Source organism: Vespula vulgaris, chromosome 17, assembly GCF_905475345.1.
Source record: "Vespula vulgaris chromosome 17, iyVesVulg1.1, whole genome shotgun sequence".
Lineage (NCBI taxonomy): Eukaryota > Metazoa > Arthropoda > Insecta > Hymenoptera > Vespidae > Vespula > Vespula vulgaris.
In genome coordinates, this window is record NC_066602.1 from 2548814 (window position 1) to 2561317 (window position 12504).

General features: G+C 44.5%; 1 protein-coding gene across 4 annotated transcripts in view; it reads right to left on the minus strand.

Moving 5' to 3' along the window:
- The window catches only part of LOC127069915 (homeobox protein cut), a 142932-nt gene extending 131692 nt beyond the window's left edge, over window positions 1-11240 (minus strand). For 3 of the 4 annotated variants that reach the window (XM_051007624.1, XM_051007626.1, XM_051007625.1), the window contains exon 1: window positions 1756-5167. In XM_051007624.1, coding sequence (XP_050863581.1) covers window positions 1756-1863 — 108 coding nt within the window. In that variant the 5' untranslated portion in view covers window positions 1864-5167. Of the gene's footprint in view, window positions 1-1755; window positions 5168-10307 lie in introns of those variants that run through there. The other variant, XM_051007623.1, reaches the window with a different exon arrangement.
- Window positions 11241-12504: the final 1264 nt, after the last annotated feature.

Below are 12504 nucleotides of genomic sequence, written 5' to 3' on the forward strand. Positions count from 1 at the left end.
TTTTCTTTCTTTCTTCCCTCTTCCTCCACTTTTCCTTTTCTTTTTTTTTTCTTTTTCTTTTTTGCGAACAACTTTACGATAATCTGGAAGGATGCGAGGAACGTTTGCATTTCCTGTACCGCTCGTTAACTAGCCGAACGTTCCGCAAATGCTTATCTGTTATCGGTCGTGTCGTCACGACCCCTTTACTCTCTCTCTCTTTGTATGTGGGCCACTCTGCCACAAGTCGGTCGAGCCATCCCTAAATCGCTGAACTATCCTCCAAACACCGAGTACCGCACCAAGGGAAACTTCGACGTTAGCAACCCTCGTACACCCTTTCGGACACTCTCTCTCTCTCTCTCTCTCTCTCTCTCTCTTTTCATCTCTATCGCCATCTCCGTTTCTCTCAAGAGCGCTCTTAGATACCGCTCTCTCGACCTCAGAATCGCACCAAGTGGCCCGAGAATCTGACCAACGAGCAATTACTGGGAAGGTGTCGAAAGATTTCGTGCGGCAAGATTTAGCACCTACCGACACACTCACTCGAAATTATTTCACTGCGCAGCAGGAAATTTCTATTTTGGTTCTTCTTAACGACGAATGCTACCAGTGGTGGTGGATCACTCGATTTCGTGACGTTTCGCGAAGCGCGCGGATGTAAACGCTTCAAAATGCCCTAACGAAGACATGACTAATGAATCGCCGAAAATGACAGACTTACATTTTACCGTACCGACCGACATTTGCCACGATTTTCTCTTTCCCTCTCTCTCTCTCTCTCTCTTTCTCTCTCTCTCTATCTCCTTCTCCCTTCAGCTTAATCTTTTGTCCATATCCATGACTTTCCACGAGCTTTTTCACGCTCATCGACAAATCATTTTATCGGCGATTTATTCGAAACGAAGAAGGGCTGACAACGAACGATATCCTTGCGACATGTACGGAGTTATCACAATGGACAATACTTTTCCAAGCATATTTATTACGAACGCATCGCACCGTTTTGAAAGTTGCGGGGAAATAGTCTTAAAATATTCAAACGCGTCGTATATGCACGTCGTTGGACGAGGCGAAATATTTGAAAAGCTTTCGCGTTTCTTTTTCCTTTTTTCTTTCTTTCTTTCTTTTTTTTTTTTTTTTTTTTTTATACTAACACCATCTTAATTTTGAATTAATTAATCGGACGAAAGGATCGATACCAACCGTTTTTCCCAATATTTCTACGATCTATAAATCGCTGTTTTTTCTTTCATACTTCTTTTTCTTTTTAACAATCGCTTAAATTACTTTCCCAGTTAGAAGAACAAAAAAGAAAGGAGGGTGAAAAAAAGTCTTATTTTCACACTCTCGACACGGCCCGCAAGAGGATAGACCGCGACGATTTAAACGTTCCACTGGCAGGGAGAAGCGAAACGAGAGGGAAATAGAGAGAGAGAGAGAGAGAGAGAGAGAGAGAGAGAAAGATAGAGATAGAGAGAGAGAGAGAGAGAGAGTGGCACGCGCGGCACGGTCGAACCCTCCGGCAACCCTTCGGGATTATCTTACCCCCGCGTTGGACGCGAATCGGCCCACTTCCGGATACTAGCCGAACGGACGTTGGCACGAGGGTCGTTTCGAGGCACGAAATCCGCTCGTTGCTATCACTTTTCGCCTTTATCCCCGTGATTTCGCGTATATATTCCCCCCTACCACCCCTTCCCACCCCCTCCTCCTACATCCCCGTTAACTAACCCCACCCAAGAGAAAATAAAATCCAGAGTGATTCTAGCTTACCTGTTGCCAGAACTGGGCGAGTAGATATATTCGCTCTTTCTTGAAGAGCCAGTCCATGGACTGCATGGCCTGTATATCCAGCGAGTTGGCCTCCGCGGAGGCCTGCATACTGGCCAATGCCACCGAGTTAAGGCTCGCTAATACGGGCTGCTGGAGCGCCGCTGTCACGACGGAGGTGTTGCTACCGGCTACCAGATTGGCGTGGTAAACGGTCGCGGCCGGCGCATCCTCTGAACCGCCAGTAGCCAGCAATTGGGCCCCGATCGGCGCAGAAGGCCCCTGGAGCCCCAGTGAAGAAGCCACTTTGACGGCTTCAAACTTCTCCGCCGGGCCCAAAACTCCTCTTCCCCTCGTCCCACCGCCGCCACCACTGCAGCCTTCCGCGCCGCCACCTCCGTCTCTTCTTCTTCTTCCTCCTCCTCCTCCTCCACCTCCTTCTCCTCCTCCTCCTCCTCCTCCTCCTCCTTTTCCAGCAAAAGTTCCCGCGTCGCTGCTTCTCGAGCACGTCGTATGAATGAACTTTTCCGTCGGTAACGTTTTCCTTAGTTTATATACTAACTCGACGATTCCTCGACCGACGATCGTCTTTTCAAACACTATCGCACGATCGGGACACACCGACGACGATCGTCCCTGGACTCATCGACGATTCACTAATATCATACGATACCATTCGAGGATATTCATTCGCGAACACCACGCAAGAGACGCACTAGTCTTCCATCTAACACAAATCTCTATACTTTATACTCTTCCTTTTTTTTCCCTCTTGACAAAATATTCGCTCAACAAAGCATTCACACGCGGTCCACGAGATTTATCACGATTTATCGACCGATCGATCGCTTCGCTAGTCAATCTGCCACGAGGATGTTCCTTTCACTGTCGGCCCGATCCTTTCGATATATTCCGTCCACGGTGGGTGGCAAGTCATCGGTGAATTTACTTTCTCTGTTTCGCTATTGTCTCCCGCGTCAAAGCTGCGTTTCCGCGTATACGCTCGCTCTCCACATCGTTACCAACCAACCACCGTGGTCGCGCCAAAATTTTTCAAATACTTCGAATATATGTGTATATATATATATATATATCTTGATGATGTATCGTCGTTCGTCTATCGTCGAGAAGAAGCCGTTAGGGATTCCGTAGAATGCAACAAAGTGCCCGAGATATCATGTAGTCGTTGTTGATACCGACGTTTCTCCAACTGGACTCGACACCGTCCTCGTCGTCTTCGTCCACGTAGCGGTAAGAACGAATCTCGTCCCGTAGCCGCATCACACGAATGGACCACCAACGTGAACCTCACTCGCGTCGAACTATTTCCCGTGAACACGATTTCGTCGTACGATGGGACACCACGGGACACGGGGAAGAGCGTTCATTGGACGTGAGACAGTCGATAACGACGATGACGATATTGTCGTAGCTGTTGTTGTTGTTGTTGTTGTTTTTCCTTTTGTCGTCGTCGTCGTCGTTGTTGTTGTTGTTGTTGTTGACGATAACGATGATGACGGTAACGATGACGATGATGATAATGATGACGATGGTGATTATGATAACGATGAATCTCGATGATATCGGACACGTAGAGAAAGCAGGACATTCGAACACACTCGAGACTAACAAATCTCGTCACTAAAATCGGATCAATTATTTTCAAACACCAACACACCGATATGTCACGTAATCCGTTCTTCCATCGGACGATTCAACGGAGAGAGGATCTCTCGGTACTAGGTCGATCGGAATCAACGGGATCGTCTTGCGTCGATGTTCACCGAACGGTGCCCCTGCTCCTCGACGATCGTTCCAGGTCTCTCGAGACAAAAGGTAAATCCTTGGATGAGTCCTCTTCTTTCCCCTTCCCTTCCTCTCTGTCTCTCTCTCTCTCTCTCTCTCTCTTTCTCTCCACGTTTCGTGCATTCACTCGTAGTCGCGACCGGTCTGCGAACGCCCGTCCGCCGCCGCCGCCACCACCGCCGCCACTCTCGTCCGGGTGCCTCAAGAAGAGAGAACGAGACCCGTCCTAGCAGGCTCCTAACCTGAAACTAAGAGCTACCGGACGACCGATGCAATGCCTGGAGGAGGTGCAGATACCGTGGTGGGGATATGGGCGGGAGGATGCCTCGGTGGCAGGGGTAGGACGACCCCTCGAACAGCCAATCACCTTTCCAGATTCGTCCCCACTACCATGGCAAAACGCCCGACGACGAAGAGGACGTGCCAGGAGTAGGGATAAGCTGGCCACCGGAGTGGGAGGCCACGGAACGAAGCGGAGGCTGGCTAGGTGGTCCCTACCAGAACGGATCTCATATTTTCAACTACCCGACCGCCCTTTTCCAACCCCTGCCGATCGCCGCCTGCTTCCCTTCTTCTTTCCTTACTCTTTTTCTTCGGATTTCTCCCTATCCCTACCTCTAACGCTCTGCTACTTGCTCTGTCTGTCTCTATCTCTATCTCCTTCTCTTACACGTTCTCCGCTACGGCAGTTCGTCTCTATTCGTCTCTCCCTCTCTCTATTCCTATATATATATATATATATATATATATATATATATATCTCGAACCAGTGTCGCCTTTCTACGTCTAGTTCTCGTGCTCCGTCTCTCTTCATCGAAGCCCTTTGCGACGAGCGAGTAAACATCCTTTGTTGGAAAAACACCGTTGAGAAAGCGTCACCATAGCCGCCATAGCTCTTCTCTTCTCTTCTCTTCTCTTCTCTTCTCTTCTCTTCTTTTCTCTTCTCTTCTCTTCTCTTCTCTTTTCTTCTCTCGGTATAATCGTTAAAAGTCCACCGATCGAATGACTGAGATTCTTCCCAAAGTTTACTTTCTCCGTTATATCGCGAGATATACAACAATCGATACCGATCGAACTCTACGATATTTCTACGAATTTGGTTGATCGAGAAAATATGAAAAGGAAAAACTCGGGCGCTTTATCAAACTCTCGCCGCGAGTACGAAATGACAGCTAAACCAAAGATTTCAACGGAGAACTTCTTTTGCTATCTACGAAGGAACTTTGTACTTTGCTGGGGCCCTTTCTCTCTAACCGAGCTAACACACGCCAAAGACGTGGCGCCCTCGAGCGAGGATAGACCGTTCAATGTCTTTTACTCCGATTCAAACGATCGTATAACGTCGAGTAACATCCGTGACTTTTGAGATCGTGCTAACTATCGAATCTTCTTTAACTACCAGCCAAGATTCTCACTTACCTAACACTACGACATATTGTTAAGATCTTTCCAAAGAAAATTTCACCTCCCTATCGCACTTAATCTCACTGAGCTCGGAAAGAAGAAGGATAGAGGAGCGAATAAGTACGTCGTCCACAGCCCGTTCACCACCACGAAATCTGCGAGCATCTCGTTATGTCACTCGAAACGAGATACTTGTGATAATCGATCGAGACACGGATCAAAGTTTCTCTCCTGATAATTAAATTAACGTTAATGAGGACATTATTAAGATCTAATAGCGAATCATTTTTAACGCGTGTTAAAAAGAAGAAAAAAAAAAGAAAGAGAGAAGAATCACTAACAATAAGCAGCTCGTGTCACGGGATAATCTCTTTCTTCAACTACTTCTTCTTCTTCTTCTTCTTCTTATTCTTATTCTTGGGTAGGTAACTTTCGTTTTCGAGCGATCGCCTTTAAGAAATTCACTTTGTGGCCAACACCGGATACGTTGGTAAGACGAGTTTGTATATATATATATGTGTGTCTGCTGTGAGAGAAAGAGAGAGAGAGAGAGAGAAAAGAAAATGAGGAACACAGTTAATTTTTGCATAAACTACCTCTATATATACGTGACGATCGGTTCAACACGGCACACGCACGCACGTAGTTACGCTCGAACGAACGCGAAGAACCCTTTTCTTCTCATATTGTGCGCTCGTTTGGTAATATAGCCGATTCCTTTTACCCTTTCGGTCGGTCCTTCCTTTCTTTCTTTCTTTCTTTCTTTCTTTCTTTCTTTCTTTCTTTCTTTCACGTTCGCTTTAGACATCGTAAATAAAAAAATAGGCTAAGAGAGTATACGCGCGTGCGGATAATAGGTAAGCGCGAAAAAAGGGGGTTTTAGTCGCGTCACAACCCCGCCTTTTACCGTGGTGAACGCACTTCTCGCCGATTAACTTAACGGGCATCGAAACTTCCTGATACTTTCTTTGAGGGTCGAAAAAGTGCTTTCGATTTAAGTTCGCTTCCGGTTGAAGATAGAAGTCTCGTTTTTTCCCCTATTTTTTTCTTTTTTTCTTCTTTTTTATTTTTTTAATTTTTTTCTTTCTTTATTTTTTTTCGTTAATCAATTGAGATATTTATTTTTCTCGTTGTTTCGTAACGACAACAGCACGGAATTATTTCGATCGATCGAAAGACCTTGAATTTTATTCGTCTCATAAAATCATTCGTTTAACAACAGAGAAAAATATTCGACGAGCGAATATATTATTAAGCGAACCGAAATCTGATGGCGATAATGACATCGAAATCGACGCTGTAATGATCCAGAATTTATGCTCCTTTCTACGAGGCGCTCTCCGTTAACTTTCTCGGAAGTTACGCGGCCGGAGAACGTAGACGATAATCCTGTGTAACGCGATGGCTCGAGTACCTAACGTTGTTGTTCAGGCGAACGTTAGCGTGGCGAACGCGTTTGGCGCCGGCTAAACTACTCGGCATCGAACTCCGTACAGAACCGCACGTAGTCGATGTTACTGGAGTGGAATCCGTTGATTATGTCTACGATCATCGTCCGAAGTCTTCGCGTTAAACTATTATCCTTGATATCACGCGACTATCGAATCGAATTTATCGAGATACCTATTACGAACTTATCTTCTTTTTCCTTTCTTTTTTCTTCGAAGATAAAATTAAACGAAACTTGCGCGCCACACTTTCGATGTCGTTTTAATTTCGTTAAAAAATAAAAAATAAAAAAAGAAAGAAAGAGAAAGAGAGATCGTTATTTCTCCAAACGATCGGTTAATAAGAAGGGAAACCTTTGATTTCGTTGAGCGACTCGCGAAACGAAAGAGATCGAGAGAGTGGCACATATCTTCTTTCTCTTTTCTTCTTTTTTACTTTTACTCGCGGCTCGCAGATTTGCGAAGCATACGGCGAGAGTTTATCAGACTCCGGCCGCCCACGAAAATACTACACGAGCGTCTGCTTGTCAGCGGGTGCTTTACGATCACCCGGTATAACGCGAGGATTAGTTTGTCAACGCCGAGCAGAGCGCGCGCGACGTGCGTGTGAGTGCCGACACGCACACGTTTCTAAAGTCCATGTTCCTCGGCTTCGTTGTGTGCATCGGTGAACACGTTTAACGCGTCTCTATCGTGTCTACTACTAGGCTCTAACTCCGCTACCACTATGGCACACCTTGGAAAATTATTTACGATGTCACGAAACGATCGCTCGAAATTCTTTTTCCTTTTTGTCAGCGCGTCGATAACGTTTGGAAAATCGGATCGATTCGATTTGCAAAATTTTGGAAGAAAAAAAGAAAAAAAAAAAAAAGAAACTTTCGCGAAACCTTCGTCCTCTTTTTTTCTCGTTTCGATTAAACCTTTCGATCGAACGAACACATATCCAAAAGGGTATGTATATTATGTACGTATGTATGTATATGATTGTCGTTAAAGTTGAAATTCACAAACCGACACGCACAAGATTATCGAGTAATAAATGCGGATCGAGAAGTAACACGGCGAAAAAGAAGGGATCGTAAACATCTTCTCTGGTTTGCGCAGCGATATATAAACGGCATTTCGGTGACGCGAGGGCCCAGACTTCAAACGGATCTTGGAATGCGCTTCTTCTCTTCTCCTCCCCCTCTCTCTCTCTCTTTTTGTCCTTCTCTTAGCACGCGAGCAGTTAAGAGGAACGAGGACGGAGACACGCGCAGAAAATCGTTTTCGAGAAAGCTTGCACGCTTCTGAATCGACGTTAACTGTGTATATGTTCGATGATTTTTGACTGTTTATAACACGACGATAGTATTAATTTATACTCTCTGTACTCGAAAATAATTTATTCCAACTGATATATATACATTACTATCTTTCTTTCTTTCTTTCTTTCTTTCTTTCCTTCCTTCCTTCCTTCCTTCCTTCTTTCTTTCTCATTTTCGCTTTCATTCGAGCGAGTAGATAGATTTGCGAGTGGAGGCTCGGCGATTGTCCAAAAAGCAGGAACGCGACAAAAAACGGAAGTACACGAGAGAGAGAGAGAGAGAGAGAGAGAGAGAGAGAGAGAGAGAGAGAGAGCGTGTATATATATATGCATATATATATATATATATACATATATAATGTGTGTGTATGTGTGCATTACCTCCGCATTTTGCAACGAGCTTCTCTTGCGCGCGTTGAGACAATTTTACTGCTCGTATATACCCGAAGTATGGTCGGTCGGTTCTCGTAATAGTACGACAAGTTAATGCGCCGTCTGATATGCGACGTTGGTCACCGTGTTTTCGATGTACCGTGGAATAACTCACTCGCGACAAATCATTTCTGAGCTTGAATTACCCCTTTACCGGACGCCCCAGTCGATCCCTCTTGATTTTATTTAGACGAAGAAACGACATCTTGTCACGGGCTATCAAAAATTAGATACTCGAAAAATCTTATTTCCTCAAATAAGTAAGTCAGATACCTACGTTGGTCTTAAAGACGAAATCAAAGTTCGTAAATCGTCGTCATTATCGTTGTCGTCGTAGTTCGTCGTCTTGAAAATAAGCCAGACATAGTTGAATTTAAGTACGCGTTTTCCGAAAATACTCGATTTGGTTCGTCTCGTTAAAACCAGACGCATAACCCATAGGGCTATACGTCTTGAACGTCTTCGTCGCGGAATTTCGCTGCTCGCAGCACAGAGACTCACTTTCTTCGAGCGGTCACACGCTACTCAATATACCGTACGATGATAAAGGACTCCTCTCTCTCTCTCTCTCTCTCTTTCTTTTTCTATCTCACTCGCACTCTTTTTACGTCTTCCTCCACTTCTCTTCTCGTCTTCGTGAAGCAACGCGATTCCCTTCGTGCATTTTCCCTTCCCACCCTTCATCCTCTCTCTCTCTCTCTTTCTCTTTTACTCTCTCTCTTTCTATCTCTCTCTCTCTTTTTCTCTTTATCCTACTGATGCGATTGTAACAATATCTTTTGCGCGCACGAAAGATGCGCCTTCTACTCGTGTACTGTTTAAGAGAGCCGGTAAGTTCAAGAGCCGCGCTCAGGGACATTCAACGACACGCTCCTCCTTCGAACTCGAAGGAGGCGACACGAGAACGTCGTCGTCGTCGTCGTCGTCTTCGTCGTCATCGTCATCGGCGTCTTCCTCGTCGTCCTCGTCTTGTCTGTCGGATAGTCGGACGAATTGTAAGCGAATTTTTCTTACTCCGGATAAGATATCAAGAGATTTGACCGTTCAAGAAACGTCGGAGAACAATCGTGAACTTGATCTCCGTACTATTCCAAGAAGAATTCAAAAAAAAAAAAAAAAAGAAAAAGAAAAGAAAAGAAAGAAAAAAAAGAAAGGAAAAGAAATATTCACCGATCTCGTTCTCTCCTCTTAAACATTCCATTACGATTACTTATTTTTTAATATTTCAATAAAAAAAAAAAAAAAAATGACCTTAATCCATCAGCCAAATCGATAATTACGAAAAATTCCTAACTTTCTTAAAAACGAATAATTCAATCCGATAGAAATAGGATCGCCTAAGATGAATTTAAGAAGAAGTTGTAAAGATTCACGACGCTCGCGTTTTCCTTTCGAAAACGCAAACTAACCCGTCCGAGTTTCTCACTCGGGATTATGCCAGTCAGCTAGACGCTATCACAGAGAGTCTCGAGTTCTCTTCTACTCGGAGTACTTAGCGATTTCTCTCCATCGCTCCATTACGATGCCACGAGGTAAGTTGGTTGACCGTTCGCGATAAAGAAAGTACGTCTTTCGTCGACGACAACGATCATGAATCCGTTGTACCGTCACGTTCGCGTTCCGACTTTTAGATAATCTTTCTTAACCCTTGCACGTGCTCATCCTTGCAAGTATATTTATATATATATATATATATATATATATATATGTATGCCTATATATTATTTTGTTTAATGAAAAATAAATAATAAAATCAAGGAAGAATTCCACGTTTGTGGGATGAACCTGTCTCCCTATCTCTCTCTTTCTCTCTTTCTATCTATCTATCTGTTTTTCTCTTTCTCTCACTCTCCCATTCTCTTTCCCCGTTTCTCTCAGTACGCGTCAACGATCTCCCCTCGTAAAATCCCCCAAGGTCATTCTCGCGAGTTAGCCTCCATCCACCGAGCGATTCCCGATACTTATTCGCGTTCGACACGAGCTGCTTACATTCGTGTATACGAGGTGCATCTCAAAGAGAAACTTTTTTCCGTCACTGATAACGATCTATATGCATATATATATATGCATATATATGTATATATATTTGTACATATACATATATATACACATACATACATCACATTGGCACAAGCACAAATCTTGGAGACAATCACCTTGACGCGATGCACTTTTCTTCTTCTTGTATTATTCTTCTCCACCCTTTTCTTCGGACTCTCTTCTAGTCTTCCTTCGTGTTAGATAGAGGATCAGCCTTGCACGAGGAGTTCCGAACTCGTTGGTGCATCCGACGAAACTCGGCAGTACGAAGAAGAGGCGACAAGAGGATGGTAGAGAAGGAGGTGGAGGAGAAACGAGATGGAGGTGGATGAGGAGAAGGTAAAAAAAGATGATGATGAAGAAGAAGAAGAAGAAGAAGAAGAAGAGGGGTGAAGGAAGAAGAGAAGGAAGAAGAGGAAGAAGAAGAGGAGAAGGAAGAACAGGAGAAAGAGGAGGAGGAGGAGGAGGAGGAGAAGGAGAAAGAGGAGAGAGCGCGCACGAGGTGGCAGGAGGGAGGGGGTGGGGTTGTAGGTCGAGAGTACTCGCGCGTACGTGTGCTCGGTAGCAGCACGCTCCTGCCTGACTCGTCTCTGTTCTCGACGTTATCCTCGGCGTTATCCTCGACGTTATCCTCGACGTTATCCTCGTCGTCCTCGTCGTCTTTTCTTTCTTCTTCTTCTTCTTTTTTCCGACAACGGTTTCGCGTGAAAAAGTATGAAAGACCGAGTATCGCGTCGTTCTCTCGTCTCGTGCCACTTGTACTACCGGTACTACTACTACTCTCGCCGGTAATCGTGTTGATGACGATGATGACGGTAGTGGTGGTGTTGGTGGTGGTGGTGGTGGTAGTGTTGCTGATGGTCGTGATGGTGATGATTTTATTGGTGATGATGGTGGTATTGGTGGTACTGACAGTAGTACCCGTACTAGTTCACGTCGACTTCCTTTCGTCCTTCCTTCGTCCTCTCTTTCCATCCACGCACCGCACTCTCCACCGCTCGTCCCGTCTGCCTGAACGATGATCCTACTGGGCCTGTGTTCTGCCCGAGACTAACTCGAACGCTCGGCTCCTGCAGCCCTCACAGTCATCCCTCCAGCCACGCACTTTTCTACCCCGTCGAAACTATTGTCCCACGGTCGTTCGACGTCTTCGTCCTCTTTTTAAATATTTTTGTTCGTTCGACTATTTCCTTCCTCCTATCCCTCATTCGTTATCCCCTTTTCATCTTTGTAATATTTCTCGTTGAGGAAAAACGAACGAGGAACCGGCAAAATTTCATCTCTTACGAGTATCGAATCAGGACTAAAGTTTGTCAGGCTGCCGACGAGGGACAGCTACGGCGCAGGCCGTACGGTGGCGCCTCTTCACGGTAAAACGTTGAAACCTGGCCGATGGAACGCGAGGGTGACTACCCCTCCACCGTCCTCTCCATCACCCCTACTATCTCTCTTCGACCACGAGGACACGGAACGCGCTACGTCGGGGGATGGTGCGCACCGTGTATCAGGTATCGGAAGTATCGGTGACTTCAACGGGCTGATCGGAAAGAAGGGTTCCCGCCATCGGAGATTTACGCGTTCGTGAAATTTAAAATGTACGAGAAACTCGACGAATTCAATGCTCCGGATTCTTCTCTCTCTCTCTTTTTCTCTTTTCTAATCGTTTTAGAATTTTAAATTATTGATCGACGATGTCCCGATGATTTTTATCCAATTATCTCTTGCATCCTTCATCTTGTAGAAATTGAAAAAAGTAATATATATTTTATCTTCTGAAATCATCTTTTCCTTCTCTCTCTCTCTCTCTCTCTCTCTCTCTCTCTCTCTCTTTCGAAGAACCTTGTTGACCGGATTAACTTGTTAACTTCTTTAAATAATTTCTTTAAATTATAACTTGGAACAAGTAGAACATACTTACATCGTCTATTGATAGTTCTAAACTGCTGCTTTCCGTCAAGATATAACATCAATCTCGTTTTACGATATACGATTATCTCAGATAAGTAATTATTCTCAATTTCTTCAAAATCTCTTGGTTTTATCCAAACACGATAAGAAGTCAGTCGACCGAAATAGATTTTCGATTTTTATCGGTTAACGGTGTATTAATACGGTGTATTAACAAATTTCATTTGAGATACTCCAAAGTTTTCCTACGAAATAGTTTCCTACGAGAGAGATAAAGATGATGAAAAACGTAGAAGAGAAAAGGAGAAGGAAAACTAGAAGAGGAAGAAGAGAAAGAGAAAGAAAAAAAGAGAAAGAGAGAGAGAGAGAGAAGACGAAGAAGAAGAAGAAGAAGAAGAAGAAGAA